At 45.9% G+C, this 26,995-nt stretch overlaps 1 protein-coding gene across 4 annotated transcripts in view; it reads right to left on the bottom strand.

The window, feature by feature from the left end:
* The window catches only part of DMXL1 (Dmx like 1), a 2,287,446-nt gene that overhangs the window by 1,105,010 nt on the left and 1,155,441 nt on the right, over positions 1-26,995 (bottom strand). For all 4 annotated transcript variants that reach the window (XM_078675553.1, XM_078675555.1, XM_078675552.1 and 1 more), the window contains one exon: positions 7,898-8,979. In XM_078675553.1, coding sequence (XP_078531679.1) covers positions 7,898-8,979 — 1,082 coding nt within the window. The remainder of the gene's footprint in view (positions 1-7,897; positions 8,980-26,995) is intronic.

The following is a 26,995-nucleotide window of genomic DNA, read 5'->3' as shown; positions in this document are numbered from 1 at the left end:
CTTTTTTTTTTTGTTGATGGACGCATGACGCACAATCTTATCTTGCTTTTTATCTAACAGACTCTGATTCACAAATTGACGACCCCCCTCCCCAAACACCACCAGAGCTGAACACGTGTACAACCTGCGATGATGCGTGGCCATCCTGGCAATCAACACCTAGACTGAATTGTGAGCTCTGTTCACCACGTGTACTTGGGCTGAGGAGGCTCCTTCGGCACGTGGTCGACTCTGTGTGACACACGCCGGTGGCGGAAGGTGAGCAGAGAGGCTTGTTTGCGCAGCAGCGGGCACTCACCTCTGACCAGTGGGAGCAGATGGGGTGCAGCAGCCTGAATGCACAGCGGCAGGCAGTCAGCTCCGGATAGTGGGAGTGCACGGGGTGCAGCAGCCTGGGTGCGCAGCGACCGTTATACGCCTCTGGGCAGTGCAAGTGTATGGGCTACACCAGGCTGGGGACCATAATATCAAGAAAGGCGATAACATTATCACCGCTTTAACGGCCGGAAACTGCAGCTAAAGCGGCTATAAGTGGCTTGATAATATGCCCTTGAGAATTCTCATCGAAGACGAGGTTCTGTTATGAAGGACATCAAACCTGGGCTTCTATGGGAATTCACAAGGGCATATTATCAAGCCCCTTATCGCCACTTTTGCGGCAGTTTCCTGCCGCTAAAGCGGCAATAGTGTTATCGCCGTTCTTGATAATATAGCTCTGGGTGCGCAGCAGCAGTTAGACACATCTGAGCAGTGGAAATAGATGTGATGCGGCAGCCCGGGTGCCCTAAGCAGAAACAGTGAATTACGCGTGTGCAGTTGTATATAGTCTGCAATTACTAATTCTATACTATCTTTCAGATAACTAAACTTGAGGGTGCAGTATGTCCCAGCACGTGGTTGGAGACAGACCGGTGATGGAAAGGTGAGCTGCGAAGTTTTTCTCCAGTGTCAACACTCCCTCACCATCTCTTCCTTTCTCTCTCTCTAACACTTTCTTTCTCTGTCTCTTCCTCTCTCTCTCATTCTTTCTTTCTCTCACTTCCTCTCTCTCTTTCTTCCTCTCACACTGTTTTTCTCTCTTCCTTGTATCTCACTCCTTCTTTCTTAATCTTTCTCTCTTCCTCTCTCTGTCTCTCTCGCTTCCTCTTTCTCCCTCTCTATTCCTCTGTCTCACACTGTTTCACTCTTTCTCTCTCTCACTCTTTCTCGCTCTCTTCCTCTGTCTGTCTTCCTCTCTCTCTCTCTCGTTCTCTCTCACACGGTTTCTCTCTTTCTCTTTTCCTTGTATCTCTCTTTCTCTCTCCTTGTCGGTCTTCCTCTCTGTCTTCCTCTTTCTTTCTGTCTTCCTTTCTTTCTCTTTCGCTATCTCTCTTCCTCTCTCTGTCACTCTTTCTCTCTCACACTGTTTCTCTCTTTCTATCTTCCTTGTATCTAACTCTTCCTCTTTTTCTCTCTCCTTTGCTGGGCGCATAACACCATCTTATTTTTCTTTTTCTCTTGTAGGCTGTGATTCACAAATTGTCGAGGGATGACACGCCAGGGCTATGCATAGTTTTATTTGTTCTTGTTTTGTTTTAATAAAATGTTTTACACACATAGTTGTATTTGTACTCTAAAATCGCGAGTTCCAAGTTGTCTGCAAATGGGGATTAGCCATTTGCCCTTTGGTTTTGTGTATGCAGTGCAACCAAAGAGAACATGGCCTATTGATTCGATAACAGCAGGGCAGCAAGGGCAACCTTTGGGTTGGGCACCATTACATAGCCAAGTTTTTGTAAATGCATTAAGCGGTAGACTCCCGTGCCTAAATTGTATGTAGAGCTTCCTGTCAGCCGGCACCTTAATGAGATCAAGAGAGCTTTCTAAGGAGTGATTGTTGTTGAAGTCTCTAAATTCTTCAGTTAATCTGCCCTGTTACTATTGCTACGAACATTCTGCTCCACCCAATCCCAACACAATATTTTGATTTGTTTTTTAATGTAGGTTGGTGGGCAATTAACACTATGCTCTGGTAGCCCAATACTCAATACTATGTTTCTGATGTGATTAATCAAGCCTATTTTATTTGTGGAATCTAATGCACAGACCTCATTAAAAGCAACTGCAAATGAAGCCAGTTCTGGCGTGGTAACAAGCTTCTGCCAAAATAGGAAGGGGCTAGCTTCGCAAGTTCATTGATTGGTTTAATGCCCATATCGAGCTTAAGTGGGCAGAGAGGAGTGCTTCGCGGAAGGGACACCAGATTCCTAAGAAACTTGTTCTCGGATGCTGTGAGATTGCTTGCTTTATCCATGCCCCGGAGCTCAGCCCCATACAGGGCAGTACTCACAGCTTTGCAATCCTATATCTTCAGGGCGGATGCGATTGTTTTTATGTGGGAGAGAGAATGTTCCTTTCTTAGGTCCCCAGTTGCCTGTGAAAACTTAAGGTCAGCCTTATTAAGATGATGTTTCCAGGCCATACCTTCCGCCAATTTAATTCCTAGGTAGTCAAAGCAACTCACTATCTATAGGGGGATATTGTCCAGAGTCAAGGTCCCTTTGAATGATTTGTGGGGGTTCACCAACATCAGTTAGGTCTTCGTGGTGTTTATTTCTAGGCAATCTCGTCGCAAAAAAGCTTGACTAGGTTTAACCCTTTGGATGCGTTGGACGGCTCCTGGCTGTCCGACAATACGCGTGGCACGTGCGTCGGGTGGCCGGGAGCCATCCAAATTTCGCATGCATTTAGAAGGTTAATAGTTTTTGCAGGCCCATGGGTGTTTTGGAAAGAAGAGTATCATCTGCAAAGGAGAGTAGCGAGTTTCTGATTCGCTAAAGAGGGAGCGTCTGCTGGAATAACAGATAAGAATTCAACCACTTGGTTGATGCATAGTGAAAAAGTTGGAGCCAGGACGCACACCTGGCGAACACCAGCTTGTCCCTGGATGCCCATCTTACCCTAGCAAAGTACTCTTCTTGTAATCTTATTAGCAGCGCCAAAATTCCCAGGGGAATGACCATCTCCTGGAGCACCCGCCAAAGCTTATCCCTGGGTTCAAGATCGAATGCTGACTTCAAATCAATGAATGCCATATATAAGCTTCCCTTACCTAATAAAACCACCTTCCAATAAAGAAGGAGGAGGAAAACCTGATCAGTTCCAGTTTTCTGGCGAAACCCTGCTTGAAGGAATGAGAGGATATAGTTCTCGTCCATCCAGCCCTGGACTTTCACTAAAAGTGAGCGACAGAAAACTTTTTTAACAAAATCGATCAGGCTGATGGGCCGGTAGTTTGAGGGATTGCTCCTATCGCCCTTTTTGAAAATGGGGATCACTTCAGCCCCCTTCCACAATTCTGGAATAGCCCCCCAACAATATCATTGGAAAGTAAGAATATATAAGTTACCCAATAGTCCCTGTCAAAGCGAAAGAGATCTCCCGGGATGAAGTAAAGTTTCGAGCCAATTGATTAAAGAACTTCAAGTGCAGGGCACTTGTGTTTGCCGATGGTGCCAGCTCATCTGGTGGAGATTGTATTGCTACCAAGTGCATCTCAAGTTCTTTTTTTAAGGTATTAAGCTTGGGCTCATCCATCATGATCATGGGCCATTTGAGGTGACATTTATCATTAGAAGGCATCACCTCTTTTGTGGCAAGTCTGGTAAATGATTTTCTACCCTTTTTGCCCCATAGATTTATGTTTGAGGGTCAGACTTCATAGATTGTGATCACTTTCACAATTGTGGACTATGGACATATCAACTACAAGTGGCAATAGGTTAAGATCCACAAGTATATAATCTATCCGACTGACAACATTTGGGCAAATGTAAGTCAACCTCCCTGCTTTGTCAGAACAGGTTCTTCCATTTGTGGCCCGCAGCCTATATTCTAAAGTTAATTCATTCAGCTGTAGGGCTGCTTGGGACCACTTCTTTATTGGTGAGAGCTCCAGGGACGAGATAGCCCACAATGTATCCTCCTCATTGGTCACTAGGATATCTTCCCTATCAAGGGGCTCAAATTTAACATTAAAGTCACCACCCATAATTAAGGGATAGACAGTTTGCCTTGTATCCAGCATCTCCTCAAAAGCTTGTATAGTTGAGATCTCCCTCCTCTAGAACTCCTTACATAAACATTATAGATGTCTAGACTCTTGCCTGTTTAACCCCTTAACCTGGCTACAAGGATCTCTGGATAATCAATAGAAAGCTCCTTAGTGTCACAGTTTAGTGCAATACTAATCAGGGTTAGCAGCCCTCCTCAAGGGCGGCCTTGCTTAGATGGAAGTGCCAGTTTATGGAGTGTCACAAATCCTGGAATGTGGATAGGGGTCAGGCTCCAGGTTTCTTGCATGATGCAGATCTTGTGTGAATTAATGAGCTTGAGCCAATACGGTAAGCATAATTTACCCCTTGTTCCAACCACATTCCATGAGGCTATTTTATGCTCCCTCTGGTCCGTGGACTGCAGGGGACCCCGGGGGGAAGACATAACATCGGTTTCCAGTGCCGGAGGCATGGTGTAGCTGCATATGGTTTTGACTCAGGCCTGATGATCATCTCCCATGCACAGGGACCTCTGTGGAATGGAGGGGGAAATGTGGTAAGAGTCATTAGCTCAATTTCTAAAAATTGACCCCCTTTAGCGGAACAAGCCATAGTGGGGTTAGGGTCAGGAGTTGTAACAAACACATATTTGTTTGGGTACTCTTGTTGTAGTCAGCCATTCTGGGATAGAGGTGAGGATGAGATCCCCTTGGTGGCTTCAGAGTGGACTTAGATTATGCCACAGAACTAGGGATATTCAGCTTAAATTGTATGTTTGTGGTGGGTGGAGGGCAAGTTCTAGCTTCTACGGAGATTAGGTTAAGCACTAAGCTTTCGTCAGCAAGTGTAAGTTCTATCGCATCCATAATGCGGTTAGCCAAGATGCATCTTCTTGCTCTCAGGATGTAGTCCATTATCACAGATCTACATCCCCTTATGTGCCTAATTCAATGTATGGCTTTATTCTTAATGGCCTTGTTGCCCTCGTAGTTGGTCTGCTGGCCGAGCTTAGGTACATTGGTCATGTACATGGTATGCCAATAACCGTTATGAGAGATTGGGCGGGCCTAAGATATAAGGGCACCTCACTATGTCCTTTGTTGGGAAGAGAGGTTCCTTGCACTGGCGCCATGATTCACGCTGCCAATCCCTCCCTTTTATCCCTAGCCCCATCTTGTTGTTTGGCCTTTATAGGTGGTGAACTCCGAGGGCCCATTTCGCAATGACCTGTGCAACTAATCTGGGATGCACAGTTAATGGTTGGTGCATTGCTTATCAATTGGGGGGGGGGGGGGAGTGTTTTTGGTAATTAGAGTTCAGCTTCTTGTCTACAGTCAGTAAGACTGGAGGGGGTGCTATCTGAGGACTACTAAATCCCTCTATTCTGACATACAGTCAGGGACCCTACTGTTTCTCTTAGGGTAAGGATTTCTCTCTGCAGGTCTAAAGTGGAAAGTGCTGTTTCAGAGCCCTCCGTCCCCCCACCACTGGATTGGGGGACCATATCGTGCCTATTGATCTCTATGTCCGTAGCTACCTGGACCCCAGTGGTAATGGCCATATTAGATATTACTGGCTGATCAGCCCGAACTAAGAATCTATTGCTCCACGGAATATCTACTGCCGCAGGTTGGATACTAGCATCACTAGATGGAATGATGCGAGGTTCCTCAGTAACTTCCTTTAGCTGTTTCCTACAAGCTACCGTTTAAAATAAGCTAGCTATGCTCCATATGCCTACATTGCTGGATTCTGTGGTGGTGTATGTGTGGGAGTCCTTGGAAATGAGTGTGTTGGTATCATTGGGTGCTGCAAAAAGCCCTTCATAATCCAACAGTATATTGTCAATGCGGTCCATCACGCCCTCCCCTGCCCCACTACCACAGGTCTTGAGTTCCGTGTTCTCTTCTTATTTTTTTTAATCTGCATGCCTCCCAGCCCACCCTCAGTCACTTTCCTTTTCCCCATAGTGCCCAAAGGAGAAAATGAAGCAGTGACAATAATTTAGTTGATAGTGAAAAAGCTGATTGTGTCTTATTGAATAGACATGAAGTAATACACAGTACCTCAGGGGCAGAAAGGGTCCTTAGTCCTCAGAGTGAAGATATCAGGGGGGTAGGCCAGCCTAGCCTTTTCCGGGCTATGACGGGCGAGGATGGACCCGCGCCGCGGGGGTCGAGGCTGCGCTTTGTAGCGCGTTGGTCACACCTCCCCCCCTCAGCAGCTGCCTCGTTTCTGGCGTGTTGCACTCTGGGACTTTGAGTCACAGTGGCAAAGTAAGGTATGACTGAGGGGTAGTTCTTCCCTGGATCAGCTCTTAACTGGCGCAGAAAGAAAAGAACGTATGTCCGCGCACCTTGGTGGCACCTATATAGGTGATCGCAAAGTCACATCCTGTGCTGCCGCGTAGAACCAAATGGAGCCGCCTGACGGTGTGCAGGGGTACTGCTCACGCAAACGTTTACAGATCAAGACTGAAGCCTGAGAAATTTAAAGGTAAGGAATCTATTATTAGTCTCTATCAGATATTTAAAATAAAGGATAAGTTCATACTGTTAAAGTTGCTTTTCTTAGTTCACTAGTTTGACTTAAACTCAGAGACACATTAATGGTCTGTATTGTACCTTGCCAACATCACTACAATAATTTCTATGTGAACAATATTCATACATACCTATGAACCAGATTCATACACACTACATATATGGGGATTTACAAGTTAATAATCTGAGTGTATAACTACTATTTCGCCTTGCTACTTGTTCACTTTGTGACATGTTTACTTAATTCTGGTAAAAAAATGTGATTTCACTGCTCTAAACAATGTCACAGAGCTCTTCTAAGAAATAAATACAAGTCCTTTTAAAACAGTTGAAATCCTTTCCATGATGTGTAGATAGTTCACACATTTAACATTCAATGTTGTGTAGTTTTGGACTTTGATAATAAAACAGTAAATAATTTGGCCACTTAACAGGTGTATAGAAGTCCCATGCTCAATTGAGATACACTACTTTATAAAGTAAACTGCCAGCCAAGAAGACCGCACTACAACTTTATGAAACACTGTAAGGCACACCTAAAAAAAACTAGCCATTAATGGAAAAGTAACCTCAAAGAATGTTGCATCTCTACCATGTTCCCTTTCACCATATTGTTATTTCACTGTGCTTATCTAAAGAAAATGAAACATTAGGATATTGCTTGTGTATGACCTCAGAGGCAATACTTTATTCAAGCTGCAGAATTACTAAGAAAACATTCTGTTAGTAACCTATATTGCCTACACTATTAACATAATCATCTAATAGTGCACCATACAAGCACAGTTTATTTAATTGTCAGCTTTCTTAGTTAACATTTGTCCCAGTGTCAAGTCACTGTCTGAACTGCAGTTCAGGCAGTATCTTCAGATATGTTATAAGAAGCAGCTGTGTGAATAAAGCACAACACCCAAACATCAATGCCTGCATTCCAAGGTGTGAGGTTTACGTGCATTGTTCAGCTAAACACTCGACACAATACATTTATGCCCAAGTTAAGCCATAGTCAAAATACTCCTTCATTTTCACAGAAAGCACACCAGGTTGCACTTGCTTTTCCTGAGCAAGATCTTGATTTTTTGGGCCAAACAATGGTAATGGCGGCACTCAACAACTGGAATTGGAAAAATGGAACTTAGGAAAAGAGGATTGTCAAATAAATTATGCATTCTTGATACAATTTCATGGCAGCAGGACTTAGGCTTGTGCAGAGTCATTAAACATCAGCACAATTGCCTTATACAATTATCTGTAATATATGCAAAATATGAAGTATACGTACAGTGATATACAAGTGTTTAATCAGTAAAAGTAAAATACCTGTTGGGACTCTTGTAGAAGTAAGATCAACTCCATTCTCACAGAGGCCAGACCACCACCATGGGATCCATGAAGTATGCAATAGCTAAGAAACATCCTCAGAAGTGACTGAAACTTTAGGAGCCATTGACATCTTTGCTGAAAACACTCTTTCTGTTGTCTCGTTTTTAGCTCAGCATTTTCAGTGAGTGCAATGTCATCCAGAGGTCCACCAATCCCAGATGCAAATTCCTCTGAACCAACATTATAGTCGCAGGTCTTCTGGAGAGCTACAACCTCTCTTTCAAGCCAGTTGTACAATTGATATCTAAGCTTTCCGCCATCTACTTCATAACCGGTAGATAATGTTCGCAACTCCATGGTGAGAATCTTTAAGCATGCTCTAAACTTCAGCTGTGCAGCAATTACATCATCTGATGGATTTAAAATATCATTTTCATCAACAGTGCAAAGTGAATCTGAGTAACTAGAAGTTGTCCCCTCTATCTTTCCACTAGTGCTCTTTAATGGGTTTAATTCTTTCATGGACAAGCCTTCGCCACCAAGCTCATCCTCATTCTCACTATCCCAATTGAGGTCTAGAGAGTCCTCTTCAAAGACCACAGAAGGCTGACTCCAATCAAGAGTGAAAGCAGAGTTATTTTGCTTATCGGAAGACCAATCATGAGATGATCCTACTCCATTCACCACTGTGCCATTCCAATCAAATGCTGATGTTTTAATTTCTTTTGTTTCCAACGGTACAGGAGTAGTAGGTGAAGATTCCTTATTTGTGTCCGTTAAACTGGAACTTCTTACTACTGGCTTTGATTTCATAACAACTTTAGGTATCTTTGATAAAACCTCAAGTGCTAACATGGGGCAGCCAGCTTTTAAATGAGCATGGGCAGTTGTAAAAAACAATCTTCTTTCTCCAAGATTTATTTTATCTGCTAGCCCATTATCCACGGTCAAGCATATTTGCGTAGCCTTAGTGTTTGAGGATCCAAAATGGCGTCTTAGCAGAAGAGGGTGGGTCCTCAAAAAATTATAGAAATTAAAAACTGAAGGATTACAAGTTGAATGAATGTCCCCACAGTCATCTACAAACAAGAATTAAAATGAACAAGGCGTGATTATATAATAGAGAGACCCAAACAAGTATATTGTATTTCAGCTGACAAACGCACAAAAACAATAAAAAACAGGGATTTAAAAGAATTAAGAAACATATTTGAGAGTGTAATGGTAGAAATATTAGCATCTTTTAATAAACGTTATAGCCAACATCCCATTCCTCCACACCTACAACTACCAATTCAAATGCTTCATTGTACATTTGCCCTCCTTAATCAAGCACTTCTAACATTTAATTCTGCTAATGTGCTAAAGAAGAACGGTAAATTAAAAGGCTGTGGTACAAAGCAATTACCTTAAAGAGATGGCAAGTGCAGTGCTTAATTTTTAAAACGTTAGGTGCCAGGGCTCTTATCAGGAGGCATCTGTAGTTTGCACCACACATTGACCCTGCAATGCTGCCAATGATAGTACCAACACAACCACTAACCATCACACTCCTACAAGTGTGACAATTCTGAGTATTCCAGGCCTCCAAACCTAAAAGAATGGCTTGGGCGGCAGGTAATAGTCATTTGTAATATATATTGAAATAATAATTACTTGTTGTTGTGGTCTTCCCTAAATTAACCAGACAGTGCCACCTTGTGGGAGACTGTCACAAGCATGGGTGTTGACAATTAAGTGCCAGGCACTGGAAACCACCAGTTTAAGTTAAGCACTGGGCAAGCAACCATTTACTTTGTCCATGGCACTATGTGATATGTGCCCTTTTATAGGGAGGTGGGGGGGGGGGGAGGGGTTCTCAATAGTGAACAGAGCTGCTGTTTGACAAAGATGGCAAGCACCCAGTTACAGAGTGAAGGACTCCCAACAAGAAGTGTGCTAAATTTGTGCCATTTTATTTAGCGCAATTATGTAAAACTTCAGTAAAATATATGAAAAACACAAGTAGCACGGGCAACTATTACTCATGTTCTGCCCATTCGTGTTATTCCTGAGCACTCAGTAGTTCAATTTTGCTGCGAAAGGCCCATAATAACACAAAAAGGAGCAATGGTGTGATTTAGGGAATTTCACGTAACACTTGTGCAATTTTTCCGAAATTACACCAGTTACATGCGGCAAAATGTAAATTTCGCCCCAACTAATTCAACTGCTATAATCTAGTACTGGTCATACAACTAATATTTATAAGGTTGCGGTGGGTTCAGTTTAATTTTCAGACAGTAATGTGTTATGTGGTCTCTAAAACTCAAATTGAATAGCTTTATTCAAGATGATGATATTGCCCAGGTTCCTCTATATGCTCCAGAATACGCCGCTTTTCTTCTCCCTTGCATGATTCAGAGAAATGGATAGTCTAGCTGTCAAATTTCTCTGGGGGGTTCGACGACCCCGTCTGGTTCTCACACAGTGTCAGATCCCACCTTATGGTGGCGGCCTGGGGATGACAAACCTATATCTTTATTATCTGGTGACCTGTCTTCTCGTAGTACACGCCTCGTTCAACGGGGGATGGTCAGATCTGGCCTATCGGCTAGAACTTCATACTCTGGGCCTGCACAATATTCAGGGGATGCTATATGGTAACACCATCCCTGGAGCACTGCCAGAGATCACGCGTGGGGTCCTCCTGGCCTGGCGGGCCTCCCTATGCCACACTCATTGGTTCAGGAAACTGACCCAATGGATGGATGGATGGATGGGTTTTTATATAGCGCAATATCACCGCCAGGTCTCAAAGCGCTTTGCATTGGGAACCCGTCCTGGTTTTTCCCTGTGAGATAGCCCCTACTGGGTATCCCCAAGGTGAAAGCCAGGCATCCCGCCGCAGGGGGCCGTAGTGGAGATTAAGCAAGCTATTGCCCAGAGTTGCAGAGTGTGAACCTGTGATTCGAGTAGGCACCGAAGCGAGAATTACCGAGTCCGTGGACATTTTGGGCTCAAGACCCTGCCGAGTCGGGAATTGAACCCTGGTCCCGGGTCTGATCTCAGCGTCCGGGTCTGCCTCCTCTAACCAGTGAGCCACACTTCTCCACCCAATGCACTCCGCTCTGGCAGGGTGCCCAGCACCAAGAAGTGGCGTGATTATCTGGCTTCAGGGCATGGGACTTAATTGGGATCTCACAGTTGGGGGATGTCTGGAAGGGGGGGACACATTCGCACCTTTCAGGATCTACAACATACTTTCTCCTTGCACCCCTCGCAGTTCTATGGCTATCTGCAGCAGCGACACGCCATTCACTCACACGACCCAGGGGGCACAGTTTTGCCCGACTACAGCCCACCGGACTCCAAGGTTTTGACTGGCCACCTGGGGAAAGGTGGGATCTCCCGTATCTACCACTCTCTCACCAACCATACCCCCAACACAGTCTCACAGCTCAGAGTCCGGTGGGAGGGCTGGTTTGACCCCTTAGACGACTCCGACTGGCACGATGCCCTAATGGCCCCCTAAGTTAATAACCGTCTCAGCACATCTACGATTGGTACAGCTCTACTATTTACACGCTGCTCTCCCTCCACTGAGCAAGTCTTCGTCCAGAGGCGTCATGCCCGCGTTGTTCACATCCTCAAGCAGACTTCTTCCATATGGTATGGTTATGCTCACCCATTACACCCATAACAGTGCTGGAGGAACTCACTGAAGTCCTGGGATGGGAGGTGCCCTTTAGCCCCACCAACATACTCCTAGGCATTACAGAGGGACTGGACGGCTCTCACGCAGATAGGCTCTGCCTAAACACGGCTCTAGTGGTGGCTAAGAGAGACATTGCACGATGCTGGCTGAACCCGGCGGCCCCTGCCCTGTCACAGTGGGGCAGAGGAGTGGACTGGAGCGCCACGCAGGAACGATCTGTATATGAGGCCAGGGGTTGTCCTAAGAAATATCGCAAGGTGTGGGGTAAATGGGTGGTGGCTATAGACGACATACTCTGCTTTGGCCATTGTGGGTTGTGGTAGTTGCCTGGATCATCCCCTTCCCTCACTAGATATTGATGCACAGTGTTATGGAGTATAATGCTTTCAGGTGCTCCGCTTATTGAACTGACTGTGTACACTTGTTTGTGTTGTATGCTACCTTTGGAAAATCAATAAAATTGGATATAAAAAAGCCCTCAAATTTAAAATGTGATGGCAACCCTGTATTTTATTCCCTTATTGACCTTTTGTATTCCACTTTCGCTTTTGCACTGATAGTCTATACCAGTGTGCTTGTATACAGAGCTTTGCATGTTCTTGCCCACATAAATAAATCCTGTTAGGTGAATTAGCTTGTGTATGATAAGCACAATGCATACGTGTACTTAGAACAACTGTTACCTGCATTTATGAGTGGTGGCTCTAGGTGGTTTCTTTCATCTTCAACTAGTCGCCCAGAAAGGTTAATCTTCCAAATAACGATTAATAAATTAATACATGTTTCATCTGCCCATCTGGGACCATTAAAGTTCTCTGGCATTTTAGTTTGCAAGCTTCGGGAAATATGAACATTCCACCTTTAGTGCACTGCAAAAACCAAGTCAACCCTTCTTCTGAGTATAAACAGACTTTTCAGGTTTAAAGAGGATGAAAAGATATGGTCGGGAAACAGATAGAGAAGTTCCAATAAAGGACAGAGAGGCAAATTATGGGTCGTTAAAATATTCGGACGTTTATCCAGAATACCAGCATAGCTACCAAATGAATGTTTAATTTTATGCTACACTTCTCAAACAAAAAGTGGTCCATTATTATTACAATGCATTCTAATGGTAATCCTAATTTACCTTGTGGATACATTTATTTTATCTAAATTGATAGCCATCATTAACTATCTTAGCTGCAGCCAATGTACTGCTCTACACATCAGGAGCTTCTTTTTATTTGTGCCCTCTCCATAAGCTTCTCTACATATCTTAATGGTTTAAATCTCTGGCTTATCTCCTTGACAAGTTCATGGAGAACTACTTTGGGTAATTGAATGGCACGTACATCTTTGACTAAAGATTGTCTGCCGTGCGAATGGCTTCTGTTATTATAAAAAAAACTACAGTAGTATATATTTGTATCCATCCTGGATTCTCCAATTTGAGGTCCACTTACAGATACATACATTAAGAAATAAGAGCTTATTTTTAGTAATATGAACAATCAATGGCAAAGCAATGTCCATTTGAAAAAACTATTTTAGCATATTGACTAAATCCAGAATCTTGGATGCTACGAGGTATGCTCCACGGAACGTGTCAAAGCAGCCTCAGAAGTAGAGCAGCATGGCTACAGTGCCAGAAATAGATCCACACCTCTATATAAAAGGCGACTGTGCACATGAGATTAAGTAAACCAAAATTGTATGTACTACAGATGCAAAGTATGCAAACAGTCGGTGGATGGCCACGTAACCCGCAGGGGGACACTAGAGGGTCTAGGGTTTCCTGACTACCCAGGGTAGTATTTTTTCTGTGGTCACTTGTCCTTGAAGCAGGCCACTGTGAGTACGAGATCTCGCCTCCCCTGTGACCTCCGGCTTGATGTCACTTCCGAGAGGACAGGGGGGTATTTAGGTGGGCGCCACAACTGGATATTCCTCTTTTGGTAGCCAGCAGTAGAGGAATTTGCCACCCACCCACCTGGCAAGAACATGAGAACTAAGAACAGCTGCCAATCGCTGTACAGCGTAGCAAGCGGAGTTACAGGGTGATCCTAATACAAAAAGCGATGAATACCCCATTAGGTGGAGATAGGGTGCTAACAATTTTAGCTGGGTCTGGTGGCTCAGTGGACTAATGCATCCACTGCAGGGGCCTGTGAATGACCTCATGTTCACAGGTGCAAATCCCAGTGGGTCCACTCAGCCTTTCATCCATCTGAAGTCGATAAAACGAGTACCATTGAGTTGGGTAACAATAAACATCTGTTATTCAGCCCAAGGTACCCAAGGGTAAACTTGCGCTTTACAAATACACGTGTTGTGTTATGTATATGAGATTCTCAGGCCACAGGGGGCCATGAGTAGAACGCAACAGTGACCTGTTACGTACCCTGTAAACACCTGTTTGTAGCGTGTAGTGCTGTAGGTTCTTTTTCTTTGAAGAAAGGCTTTTGGGTCGCGGCATGCACTGTGTCTCCAGCCTTATTGAGCAATGTACAAACGTACCGACTCCATGTTAAATTGTTTTTAACCCAGCGGGAGACATTAAGTAAGGAGTTGCGAGTGAATGCAGTATGGTGCGCCATGTGTATTGTGAAAGTAAGTTAAATGATAAGAGAAACAATCTGCAAGAAGAAGCACACGCTTCTGGGTAGGTGGGTGCATATAAATAAATTTACACTACGGCCCAGATGTACAAAGCATTTTTCAGGTCGCAAATGGCCCGGTTCGCAGAATTGGGCAGTTTGCGACTAGAAAATGCTGTTTCAAATGTGCAAAATGAGATTTGGTAACTTGTTACCGAATCCCATTTGCGATTTGGTATTCGGAAGGGGTGTGCTTAGGGCATCCCTTCCAAATACCGAATCGGTATGGTATCTATTAATGATTTGCTACTGAATTACTGTCGCAGTTCAGTAATACTTTACCACCAGTTTAAAACTGGTGGTAACCCATAGGGGAGGGGTTCCCAAGTGACCCCACCCCCTTCGAGAATTTTAATAAGAATAATTTTATAGAGCCGGCAGTGGTCCCGCAGACTACTGCCTACTCTTAAAATATGAAATTTCAAGGTTCCATTTTTTTCTTTTTTAACATGCCCAGTTTTCCTTTATGGAAAACAGGCTGCATTTAAAAGAAAAAAGTAACAATTTCTTTATTAAAAAGCATTAACATACCTCATGGTCTGACCACAGCAGGCCATCATCCATTTGATGGTTGAGAGTCCTAATGGGTATCAAATAGCGACTTATCACACTAAAACGCATGCGGTAGGTCTATTTTTGACTCACTAGGAATCGCTAATGATACTAAAAAGAGTTCATTGGATTTGGAGTTAATCGCAATTAGAAAATTGGTATTCCAAATGTTAGTACATCTGGCCTTAGATGCTACGAACAGATGCTTACAAGGGAAGTAGCATTTTCTGTTCATAACATGTGTTACTATAGAAAAACATACTCTGTATAGACTGTAAAGGTTCCACTTGCAAGCAGCAGCTAGTGTGTGGATGATGCAGGTGTCAGAAACAAAGTCCTTAGGACTGCATGGCCAACAACAGCCAGCTGATGGGCTAAAATGTCCACACAATAATGCGTAGTGAAATGTGTGTAGGTTTGACAAAGTTGCTGCCTTACATATGCCAGGTAATGGGATATTGCCAAGGATGGCCATGGTTGCTGCTTTCTTGCGTGTGGAGTGTGCTCTGGAGGAGAAAAGGGAAGGCTCTTTAGGGAGCAGTTTTGAATGCACTTGACTATTCATCTGGCAATACTGGATTTAGAAATAGGCTGGCTATTGTGAGGTTTAGCAAAAGCTACAAACAACTATCAGACCTGCGCTTAGTCCTGTTGATGTAATACATGGGAGAATGTTCAACATCTAGGTTTTGAAGGGCATACTCACAGCTACCGAATCTGGCTGAAGAAAGAAGACTAGCAGCTCTATAATTTAACTGGGGTAAAAAGGGGAAACCACTTTGGGGAGGAATTTTTGTTGGTTCTTGGAACAACCCTGTCCATGTGAACCTGAATGTAGGGTTCTTGGAGTGTGAATGTCAGTAACTCACTAAAGCGTCTGAAGACAGTAAGCCATTTTCCATGAGAGGAACTGCAAAGGGCAAGAATGCTTAGGCTCAAAGGGCATACTCAGGAGCCTGATAAGAACCACATTGCCATTTGGGGGCAAGTGGAACTGGGAGGGATGACACTCTTGAGGCCCTCCAAAAAGGATTTCATTAGTGGGATTCAAAAGAGGAAGGAGTGTTCCCTCTTTTTGCATGTATGCGGCCATGACAGCTAGACAATGTCGTATTGAAGTGCACATGGGACCTGACTTTTTTAAATAGAGAAGGAAACACATGATGTCCTGGACACTAAGCTTAAAATCATTCAGATGATTGGAGATACAATAGTAGAAAAATATTTCCACTTTGCAGCATAGCAGACCTGTCTGGTAGTCTTACAAGATCCAGACAGGATGTCCATAAATTCCTGTGGAAGATGCAGGAAAACGCCCTCTAATACCACAGGTGCCAGATCACTAGACTGAGCGGTTGGTGTGTTTGATCTTTCCTTGGTTCTGTGAAGAAGTTCCAACCTATTGGGAAGCTTCTTGTGGTGGCTGATGGACATCTAGAGTAGTGTCCAGTACCAGCGTTGGCTGGCCCATGTGGGGGCCACTAAAATAAGTGTTTGGGACGCATGCTACATCTTCCATATACACATAAGGGAGCAGTGGGAAAGGCTGGAAAGCGTAGGCAAAGATCCTGGACCAGTTTGACCATAGCGAATTGCCCATGGACTGTGGGTTTGAGAAGCTATAGGTGAGTTGAAAGTTGGCCATTTTAAGTTTTCAAATGTGGCAAACAGGTTGATCCACCCCCAACGTTGGCAGTACTGTAGTAGGATTTGGAGTTAGAGTTTCCACTTGTGGACTTGTTGATATGTATAGCTGAGTAAGTCTGTTAGATCATTGCTTACTCCCAGAAGGTACTCTGCCAGAAGGTGTATGTCGTGGTCAACAGCCCAATGCCAGATCGCCTGTGTTAGCAAGGAGTGTGTGCAGCCCTGCTTCTGTAGTCCTGTTGTCTTCATTGATTAGGACTACGTTACCCCGAATGACTTAAAAGAAGAATTTGATAGCGAGCCACATGGCCAGCAGCTTTAGATGATATGCCACTCCTGGTGAAGAGGTAGCATGCCCACTATATGGACTTACAGTTTAGATGTACCCACATCCGTCGAAAGAGGCATCAGTGGTAATGTTGACTTGCGGAACAGCATATGAGAAAGGCCTGACTTGCAACAGGTCGTTGCAATTCCATCAAAACAGAGTGTGACAGGCACTAGCCTTTACCAACACTAGATCTTCCCAAAGATCCTATGCTTATGAACATTGAGCCTACAGGATATCTTGCAATGCATACATGTGGAGCCTGGCATGAGGTACTTTGGCAATGCATGAGGTTATCGTCTCAAGGAGGCACATGACAAATCTGACTGTGATTTGATTATCGAGCTGAAAAAGATGAAGGAGCTTAGGAATACCAACCCTCAGCTCTGGTTGGCGTAGGCGTTGCCTGTGACTGCACAGACCCCAGGAAAGGCTGGACCTGCAGGGGTTGTAGGGGAGACTTGGTGGCATTTATTGTGAATCCCAGGTTGTGAAGTAGTGAGTTTACAGTTCGAGTTTGGGCTAGGTATTGTTGCCTGCTTCAGCTCTTTAAAAGCCAATCGCTGAGGTAGAAGAAAACATAACTGCTCCCCCTCCTCAGTTGACTGCCTATTACCGCTAGGCACTTATGGGTTATAAATAGTAACTCCAACATGAAACAAATTTATTTGGTAATAATGACCACTTACCTTGGAAGCGGAGTTAGAACCAGTGGGTGGGACAGATTGGGATGTGAAAGGAGTCCTTAATGTCTAGCACCATCATGGAGACACCTTGTCAGAGGAAAGGGATGATATAATGTATGGCTGTGTTGTGGAAATGTTCAGATCGGATAAATCAACTGAGGTGGCTGAGGTCCAAGATAGACACGAGGGAGCAGAACTTCTAGGGATCATTAAAGGAATAGACATCCTTGCCACAGTGGTGGTGGCGAGGAGCGTCACTACTTCGAAGTCTACTTGTGGAGGAGTGCCTGGACCTCTTCTTCATAAAGGTTGAGATGTTCCCTGCTGAGGGCATGTGAACAGGGTGAGATGTTGGGAGGGGTTAGAAGAAACTCTAGGCAGTAGTCATGGCGAACCACAGCAAGTACCTACTAATCTGATGTAATTTCTTACCAGAGGTAGAGGAAATCCTGCAATCTTCCCGATATGACATGTGATCGGGGTGGGTCAGAGTTTTAAGGGACCACATGGATTTCGTAATGTGGGTGTCCTTATTTACCTTTTCCAGCATCTAATCATCATGAGGCCCATATAGGTGTTCCCCATCAAAGGGCAGGTTGAGGAGATGCTGTTGAACTTCTGACTTAAACTCCGAGATATGGAGCCAAACACGGGAATCTGAGGACCGTGCTGGAGTTGATCCCCCTCTTCCCCCATGGAGGCTTTATCCGCTGCATTGAGGGTGCATTGGATGGCAGCATTGGAGATAGTTTTGCCCTCTACCTCTTCTCCTGAAATCCTCAGAGATGCTTCACCAGCTCCTGCTTCTCTTCCCACTGGGCTGTACTATATGGGGAGAGAAGCACCACAGATTTGGCTATGTGTCAGTGGGTAACTAATTCTATGGCCACCCTCTTGCCTGCTACTTTCAGCTTCGTGCTCTCCTTGTCAGTGGTGGTGTGTTGCCCGTGTCTTGAGCAGAAGCCAATTTGGGAGTTGTATGCTCGGCCATAGGGTCTGGTGGGACATAGCCCCAGATGTACACAAGATCACTTGGGGAGGGCTAGTATTTCTTCTCCACCCTGCATCTCATTACCCTGGCCTGATGGGTTCTTTGAATAGGTCCTTGACAGACTGAGCATGCCCCTTAGCATGGGCAAAAATTGCACCATTTACTCTGACTTGAACAGCATCTCGAGGATAGCGTGTACAAGGAAATCATTTTCCTCCTGGATGACACGCATGTCCACCTAGTGAAAGGTGGCTGCCCGCTGGATGGCCTGGTGTTAGGTCATGGTGTCTTCTGGTAAAGATGCCTTACCATGGTAATGGTCAAGGATCGGGTCGCCCAGGGGTTCGATATTGTAGTCATCCCAAGGCTCTGGTTCAAATTCTTTTTTCAAAAACATCAGCATGGCCGAAAGGACTACCTAAGCCATAAAAGGAGTATGGGGATTCCTATGCTTATCCCCATGGAGGCAGTGAAGGTGGTGTACAGGGTCCTGGTGGTGCAGGTGGAGGAGGCAGTGGTGGAGCATAAGGGCTGGTGCCCCTGTTACTTTGCTTCTTGGGCACTTGCCCAAAGGCAAAGTCTCTGTGTTTTAGCAGGGTGATTTTGCCAAAATCTTCCCAGTAAGGGGATGGATGAGTAGGTGCTCTGCTGGACAATAGCTATGGAGTAGACGAAGGCTTAAGCGCGGACGTCAATGGCATCTTCTCTACACCTGAAGATGTCCATACAAAAGATCTTGCCTGCACTGTTGACACAGAACGAGAAGAGGAGACCTAGGTATTGCCCAAACCCAGGCACCTGTGGTGCAAGGCACAGCGCACACACAAGTTACCACGGAACAGGCAACCACGGTGGAGGCGGGAGGCTTCATCATGTCAACCCCTTTGCTGCCCTTTGGGAAAGGCCACCGAGGAATCCGGCTCGGATACCTGTGCCTCTAATGCCTCCTCCGTCTCCAGCACCATAATTCCTAAGGTCACCCCAAGATCTGCAGATGACCTTATCTGACTTGCATACTCTGGATGTGGACTCTTCCTTTCCCCTTCCTGGTGGTTTCGGGTGCCACCATCCCCATTGTGACTGGTTGGATACTTCTACTTCCTTTCTGCACGGGGCTACATGCTGTGCCATGTTCCCTGGCTATTATGCCATGCCCTGCCAATGCTCCCATGTGGTCTGATGTTACTGTTTTCTTACACTTATTTTATTTCTGTTTCACTGGCAGGCCCTTTTGAGATTACTGCCCTGGCTGGTTAATTCTTCTCTTTGCTTATCATGGAATTTGTTGTTTCTGTTCACACCCCATAGGGGTGTCTACATCAACCTGGGAGTGCTTTTAGTGGCGGGGGTTGGCTGCGAGGGATGGGGTGAAGTACGCTCATACACAACTTGCACTTTTTTCAATCTCTAATACTCATGCCCGGACCGACATCGTATTGCCATATCCCGCAATTTCACCTTCTTACATGGAATGTGTACATCATGGGCACTCCAGCCAAGCGATATCATATATATGCATACCTCAAACACCGGCACACCCACATTGTCATGCTTCAGGAGAACCACCTCATGGCGCCCAAACTCTACAAGGTGTGTGCTAAATGGAAGGGATGGGTGTATGGGACTGCCATGCCAGCTTACGAGAGAGATGTGCTCATCTGGATTGCTCCCAGGTACCCTTCGCCCTGGCTACTCAGAGGGTGGACACGATGGGCGATATGTGACACTGGAGTGTCATCTAAGCGGGGCTCCCCTCACATTGGTGGCTCTCTATGCCCCCAACGTCATTCAGGTGGGGTTTTTGGATGTGCTTACCCGTGCGCTCATCCAGGACCCGTTGAGTCCTGTGCGGTGGGGGTGGGGGCAATTTTAATTGGGTACCTGACTTACACCTTGACTGTTCCGTTCCCTCCCCTGCACGAATCGGCTAGCACTCGCATAACACTGCACTTGGATCAATGGCGGACACATATGCGCTTACACAATATTTGGCGCATGGGGCACCCATGTGACCAGGAATACTCCTTTTATTCCCTGGTGCATAATGTACACACTAGGCTAGATCTCTTTGTATACACTACCCACCTAAGTCCCCTAATCACGCTGTCACAATACCTGGTGCGTTAATGGTCAGACCACTGCCCTCTGCTGCTCACCTTGCGTTGGAGCAGTCAACGCCCCATCAAACTCACTTGGCGGTTGCAGGTTGAGGCTCTTTCCGATCCTTTCTTTCATGAGGCTCTGACACAATGTCTCCCTCGATATTTCAAAGAGAACAACAGTTCTTCCTCGTCCTGTGCCCTGGAATGGGATGCTCACAAAGTTGTGGCCCATGGTATTTGCCTGGCAGACTCCTGGGGTAAACGCCGCCACTTGATCGAAGACTTTTTTTTACGATCGAGCAGGATCTTTGCTCACTGGAAATACCAGTCAACACCTGTGCACAGACGAACTGCTGATTGAATATAATGGGGAGACACTGCGCATTTGGCAAACCGTGAGACAGTGAAGACTATAAGGGACTCCAAGCCCCAGAGAGCCGCGGGGGCCGTCAGGTGACCGCCCCGCCTCCTCCTCACACCGGGGGCATTCAAAAACTCCTTGCGCCTCCCGCTTCGCGGGAGACGCTGCACATTTGGCAAACCGTGAGGCAGTGAAGACTACAAGGGACTCCAAGCCCCAGAGAGCCGCGGGGGCCGTCAGGTGACCGCCCCGCCTCCTCCTCACACCGGGGGCATTCAAAAACTCCTTGCGCCTCCCGCTTCCCGGGAGACGCTGCGCATTTGGCATTTGGCAAACCGTGAGGCAGTGAAGACTGCAAGGGACTCCAAGACCCAGAGAGCTGCGGGGGCCGCCGCGCCCCTCCTCCGTACACCGGCAGTACTTCAGGAAGCATTGATCTCCGCCGCGCGGACATGCGCCGGGCGTAGCCCGGGTCAAGGGCGGGCCCATTTGAGCCTGTTCGAGAGCGGACGAGGACGGGACAGGGCGACCCTCCTTTCGCCTGCAATCTATTAATCTAGCCAAGGTTAGTACTGAAATAAATTGGTTATCCCTGCTGATTGACTTTCGTAGTACAACTGTTACTCCACTTGTTCTGAGGAGCTATTGTTATTGCTACAACTTAACTTTAATGGCGTCTTCTAAAGTGGGGAAGGGGAAAAAGTCGATCCCAGGGGGGTCGTTTGTAGGAACACTGGACCAATTCCTTACCAGGGCTTCCTCTATGCTGGCACACCAAATAGACATTACTGAAAGGAGGTTATCTCTGGATCCAATTTTTGATAAACGGTCGTCCTTGGGCTGTTTGGCATAGGCACCATCGCCCAACCGGCAAGGAAGTGCTGATACTGATTCCGTGGGTGGTGGCAACGTGGGCTGTCATCAGGTATAAATAGAATCCAGACCTCCGGATTCCCCGGTGAGCGTGGATGTTATACCCCCTGTCCAATGTGCCTCTGCCCAAAAACACGACTCTTTGGGCCCGTCTACCCTGAGATTACAAACTAGATCTGTCAGTAGCTCAAAAATGGGCATTGAAGCCCCTGCAACAGTCTCTAAAAGAAAGCGTGGAGGTGCTTCTGTAAACAAGAGGAAAGCCAAAATCCAGAAATGTAACAATATGGGGGAAGGACAACTGATGACAATTATTGACAGTCCAGTTTCCTCCAAGCGGAATGAGAAAGTGCCTACGATCTTATCATCCCCTGATGTTGTAGACTCCACGGAACATGGAGAGGATTTCTGGGTCAAAATGGAATACATCTTTACAAAGTCCTGTCTTCCCCTCCATGATAGACTCAATGCTATTGAAAGCAGACTTTAACGCCTAGAACAACTGCATGTAGCTGTTTCGGGGGAGGGGGTTGGTGCTGGAGTAACTGATGTCAACGCTACTATAGAAAGGCCGCCAGGGCGTGTTAATGCAGTCAGCCATTCTACCGTGCTCCCTGCAACAAATAATCTAGCCAGCATGACTCCCCAGAGTGCGCCAGTAGGGGACTACATAGTTCAATCGAGCGAGGGTACCACAAATAATAACTCAGAAAGGGACAGAGCAAACGAAAATGAGGGGGGTAGAGGGGCATTAAACTCACAAATTCTACCCACTAAGAGTATTACTCGCGATGTTCGGGTAAATGAACAAAAATGTTTAGATCTCTCCCCCCTACCCCCGAGTCCGACCCGTATGTTATAGTTCTTGTTGGGGTTCCAGCTCTGGAGCAGGGGAAAAGGGAGGACTATGGGGACCTCAAGCATAACTGCATCCACTGGCTGAAGTCCAAAATGCCACTTCCCTTGCACGCATCTAGTGAAATTCTTTTCGCTCAACGTGTGGATTGGGTGGGGCCACGGGCCAAAAGTACAAGGCGAGCCTGCGTAGTAATTAATTTTAGGAACAGTTGGGTGGTGGGCTATATTTGTAACTATGTCCTGGATTGATCTGGAACACAGATCCAATCTCTCCCCCTAACCTACTCTATCCAACCACCACTGGTCCGAGAGGGGGACACCAATGGGGAGGTTGTGATACTTTGGGCCCCAGGGTATGGGTTGCACAAGTCGCCCGGATGGGAGGCAATATCTATACCTCCAGCAGTGACTTGTTTCCCTTGAGCAATAGATTCAGTGTACTAGACCAAATAGACGGACGCCCAACCAGTTGCCTATTCCAACCCTCCCTTGATGCTGCACAGGACAGACCCGTAGCCCGAATTGGCCCTAAGATTTATGTGTGCCCCACTAATGTACCCAGGCCCCAGGGGGGCCAGATAGCCAGTGAGGATTCGAGGTGTGTGGGCAGAGGGGGAAGAGGGATTAACACGCTGGATGCTGTACCTAGAACTCCTCATTTAACGACCATGGAGGATGTCAGTTGTGCTGTTTCTCTGGTGGAGGAAGGGAGGATTCACGAGGGGGAGACACAGGAGATGGGACCAAACACTAGTGGGAATATTATTGTGAACCCACTTACCCGGGACGAATGTCTAAATTTAGTCCAATCCGTAATTGAGGTGCAGGAGCCAAAATAATCTATTAAAATTCTCTCCTAGAATGTTGCCGGGATTAAAAATAAACTGTCCTGCCCAGAGCGGGGAGCGTTTGTGGAGAAAAGTGACGTTTGTCTATTCCAGGAGACTTGGGTGTTGGGAGATATTCAGAGGAGAGGGTACTCCAACTACAGCATATTGGCAACTACGAAGGGTAGGGGCAGACCCTCGGGGGGACTTAGCATCTGGGTGGGTACTCACCTGGGGGCTAAGGCAGTACAGATCCCTACTGGCTCTCTTGACGTGCAGTGTGTCCTGCTTACACTTTCAGAAAATAGACAAACTGCCCTAATAAACATCTACTCGCGACCAACTCAGAGTGGGAAGGAGTCTGGAGCTATTGAACAACTCAGGCAGTTTATTTTAACCCTAGACCCAGCCGTCACCTTAATAGTGGGTGGCGACTTCAACTGTCAGTTCGAGCCCCTCTCGGACGTACCCCAAGATGGCCTAGAGGATGAGGATCAGCACTGGTACATACCGGAACCTCAGATTCCAGAAGTCAGAGCTTGGTCTCCACTGTCCTCCAAATCAACTCCCTTACTCTCTCGTCTTCTCTCAGAGCTTACAATGGGAGGACAAATTGAGACAGACCTGGTCAAATGACCTTCAATAGAGAAGGTCAAAATTCCATTCTCGACTACATCTTGGTGGAACCGAGAACATGGGGACTGGTCCTGGACTTCCAGATTTACTCTAGGATAGATAGTGACCATAACCCCCTGGTCATGACGCTGAAACCAGGGAGTCTGGGTTTGTCCAATCCTGATTCTGACCCTAACTCTTTAGATCCTCCGCTTTTAATAACTAATAACAGGCGGAGAGTTAAATGGCCACACATATTAGGATCCCCCAATAAACTTGCTGACCTATATCAAAGGGCCTTGTCGCATTTAAATAATATGGGCGAGGCGGAGGTTGATGCCCCACAACAAGGGCAAGGGGACAAGCCTTTAAACATACATAAAAAGCTTATCCTGAAACTATCCGATGTGTTTTACCCTGAAGGAAGACCAAGGTAAAACCTGTCGTGGCCCACCCTTGGTATAATGGCAATTGTAAGAAAGCCAAAAAGAATTTGACACAGGCAGTTAAAGCACAGGATAAGGCCGGGGTAAAGCAATATCGGCTCTTGTATAAGCGGGTCATTCAGAAGGAAAAGAGAGAGTGGGAGACAGATAATTGGGAAGACCTTGGAATTGCATTAAGTCTAAAGATTCGAAGTCTTTCTGGACAATTGTTAGTTGCGGGAGTAGGGCGGGCAATTTAGCAACTGAACCCAACATAGCCGCGTCTGCTTGGGAAGCGTACTTTGAGGCTTTGTATGCCTCTTCGAGTGATGATGGCCCCCGTAACCTTACTCCCATGCCTCCCCCACGAGCATTGACTGGAGGGGGCCTGGGAGATGTCCCTCTTGGAAGTGGAAGCTGCAATTTCAAAACTGGTCCCTAACAAGGCGCCCGGCTTAGATAAACTACCGGGGGACCTATTCCGGTCTGAACCTAAAATATGGGCTCCTTACCTGTGTGTTCTCTATAATGCTATATTAAAAGGTATGGATCCTCCGGAAACGTGGCGTGGCGCTGAAATAGTTCCTATTTATAAAAAAGGCTGCCCCCTCAAACCGTCTAATTACAGGCCCATCAGTCTGATAGATGTTACCCAACAACTGATGGGAATGATCATCCTAGACAGAATACAGAGCTGGATGGAAAAAAATTAGATTCTATCTCCTTTCCAGGCTGGTTTCAGGTTTGGTACATCTACCTTGGACCAGCTATTTAGACTCCAGGTTTTATACCGGAGTGTAGAGGGTGGCAGCCTCTACATGATCTTTGTTGACCTGCGGTCAGCGTTTGACCTGGTTCCCAGGGATAAACTGTGGAGTGTATTAAATGAACTTGGTCTACCCCGCTACCTTTTGAACGTCCTAAAGAGGCTCCATATTGGTACCTATGCGCAAGTTAGATGTGGGAAGTACGGCGAACTGTCAGCTCGCTTCACGGTGAACCAAGGTGTGCGCCAGGGATCCGTCTTGGCCCCCACCTTGTTCTGCCTCTACATTAATGGACTGGTTAACTACCTCCTTGGAGTCAAGGATATAGACGCCCCGAGGTTAGACACAGGCCGGGTGCCCGCATTGATGTTCGCGGATGACACTTTGTTGTTGTCCAGGACATCAACAGGCATCCAACGAACCTTGGATGGCTTTGCCGACTTCTGTGCAGTAAGGGGTTTGGAGATTAACTTAGATAAAACTAAGTTTATGATTTTTAATCCCCCGAGGCAGACACGTCCGAACCCCATTCTGGGTGGAATCCTATTGGAGCGAGTTAAAACCTTTGAGTATTTGAGCATCACTCTGGGAGAACACTTGGAATCGGACCCCCGGTTGGCAAAGGCGGCACTTAAGCTAACAAAAGTGGTTGCGGGGATCCAGAAATTGCATAGAGTCTGAGTTCAAGCCTGCGGGTCCAGTCATCGAAATCTATAGTGTACAGGCTAGATCGGCAGCATTATATGGGGCCGAACTTTGGGGTCACCAAAAATCTCCTAACTTAGCTAAGGTAGAACACGCATTTATGAGGAATATATTGGGCCTCCCAGTGAGTACTCCGCTCGTACCCTTACGCATGGACCTAGGGCTACCCCCTATTGAGGAGGTTATTACACTACACCCTTTAACATATTGGAAAAGACTATGGTCCGTGCCTGAACTTGTCTGCTATAAAAATGAATTCAGGGAAATCTGGGAAGCTTTGAAAGGCAAGAAGATCCCGTGGTTGACCCACATAAAGGCAACTTGTACCAGGATTGGTCTATCGGAGCTCCGGGAAATTCCTGATGTAGCCTGTCCAGAGTTAACTAAAGCTGACCTGGTTTGCCACTACAGGAATCATAACTTAGCATCCATCCATGCGAGTTCAGATGGGGGAAGATTGACCACTGAGTTCCTTCAGGTTAAAGCAGATTATTTAAGGGAAGAAGTTTTAGATCTGATATACCCCGCATCAGCTAGAAAACTATATATGCAATTCAGATTGGGTACTCTTCCGCTCAGAGTGTTCACCTGTAAATGGGCCAGTAACAAGAGTACGGATTGCCCGCTTTGTGAACACCACCTGGAAAATGAAATTCACGTTTTCTTCCTTTGCCCAGCATACCAGGCTGCACGAAAACACTGGCTGTTACCGATTTGTAGAAATCTAGGTTTTTGCCAGTGTGCCCAAGCGTTTAGAGTGCTGAAGTACGATACGCACCGACCATTATTTTTGACGTCTCCCGTTTTTTTAATGGAATGTGGCATAGACGCAGGAAATTGATTAATGTAGCCACTGACCAGTAGGCCATATTCTGTTTTAACTACAATTCATCTGTTCGATAATGAATGTAATGTTTAATCAGGTCTTATCTTTCTGTATTGAGCTATTGCCCTAAATTCGTAAATATTTGCATTTTACTATTGTATTTTAAGTGAAGCTTATATTTATTATTTTTATCCTT

This window comes from Lissotriton helveticus, chromosome 2_1 (genome assembly GCF_964261635.1).
Source record: "Lissotriton helveticus chromosome 2_1, aLisHel1.1, whole genome shotgun sequence".
NCBI lineage: Eukaryota > Metazoa > Chordata > Amphibia > Caudata > Salamandridae > Lissotriton > Lissotriton helveticus.
Note: the sequence above shows the minus strand (reverse complement) of the source record. Positions and strands in the feature narration are given on the sequence as shown.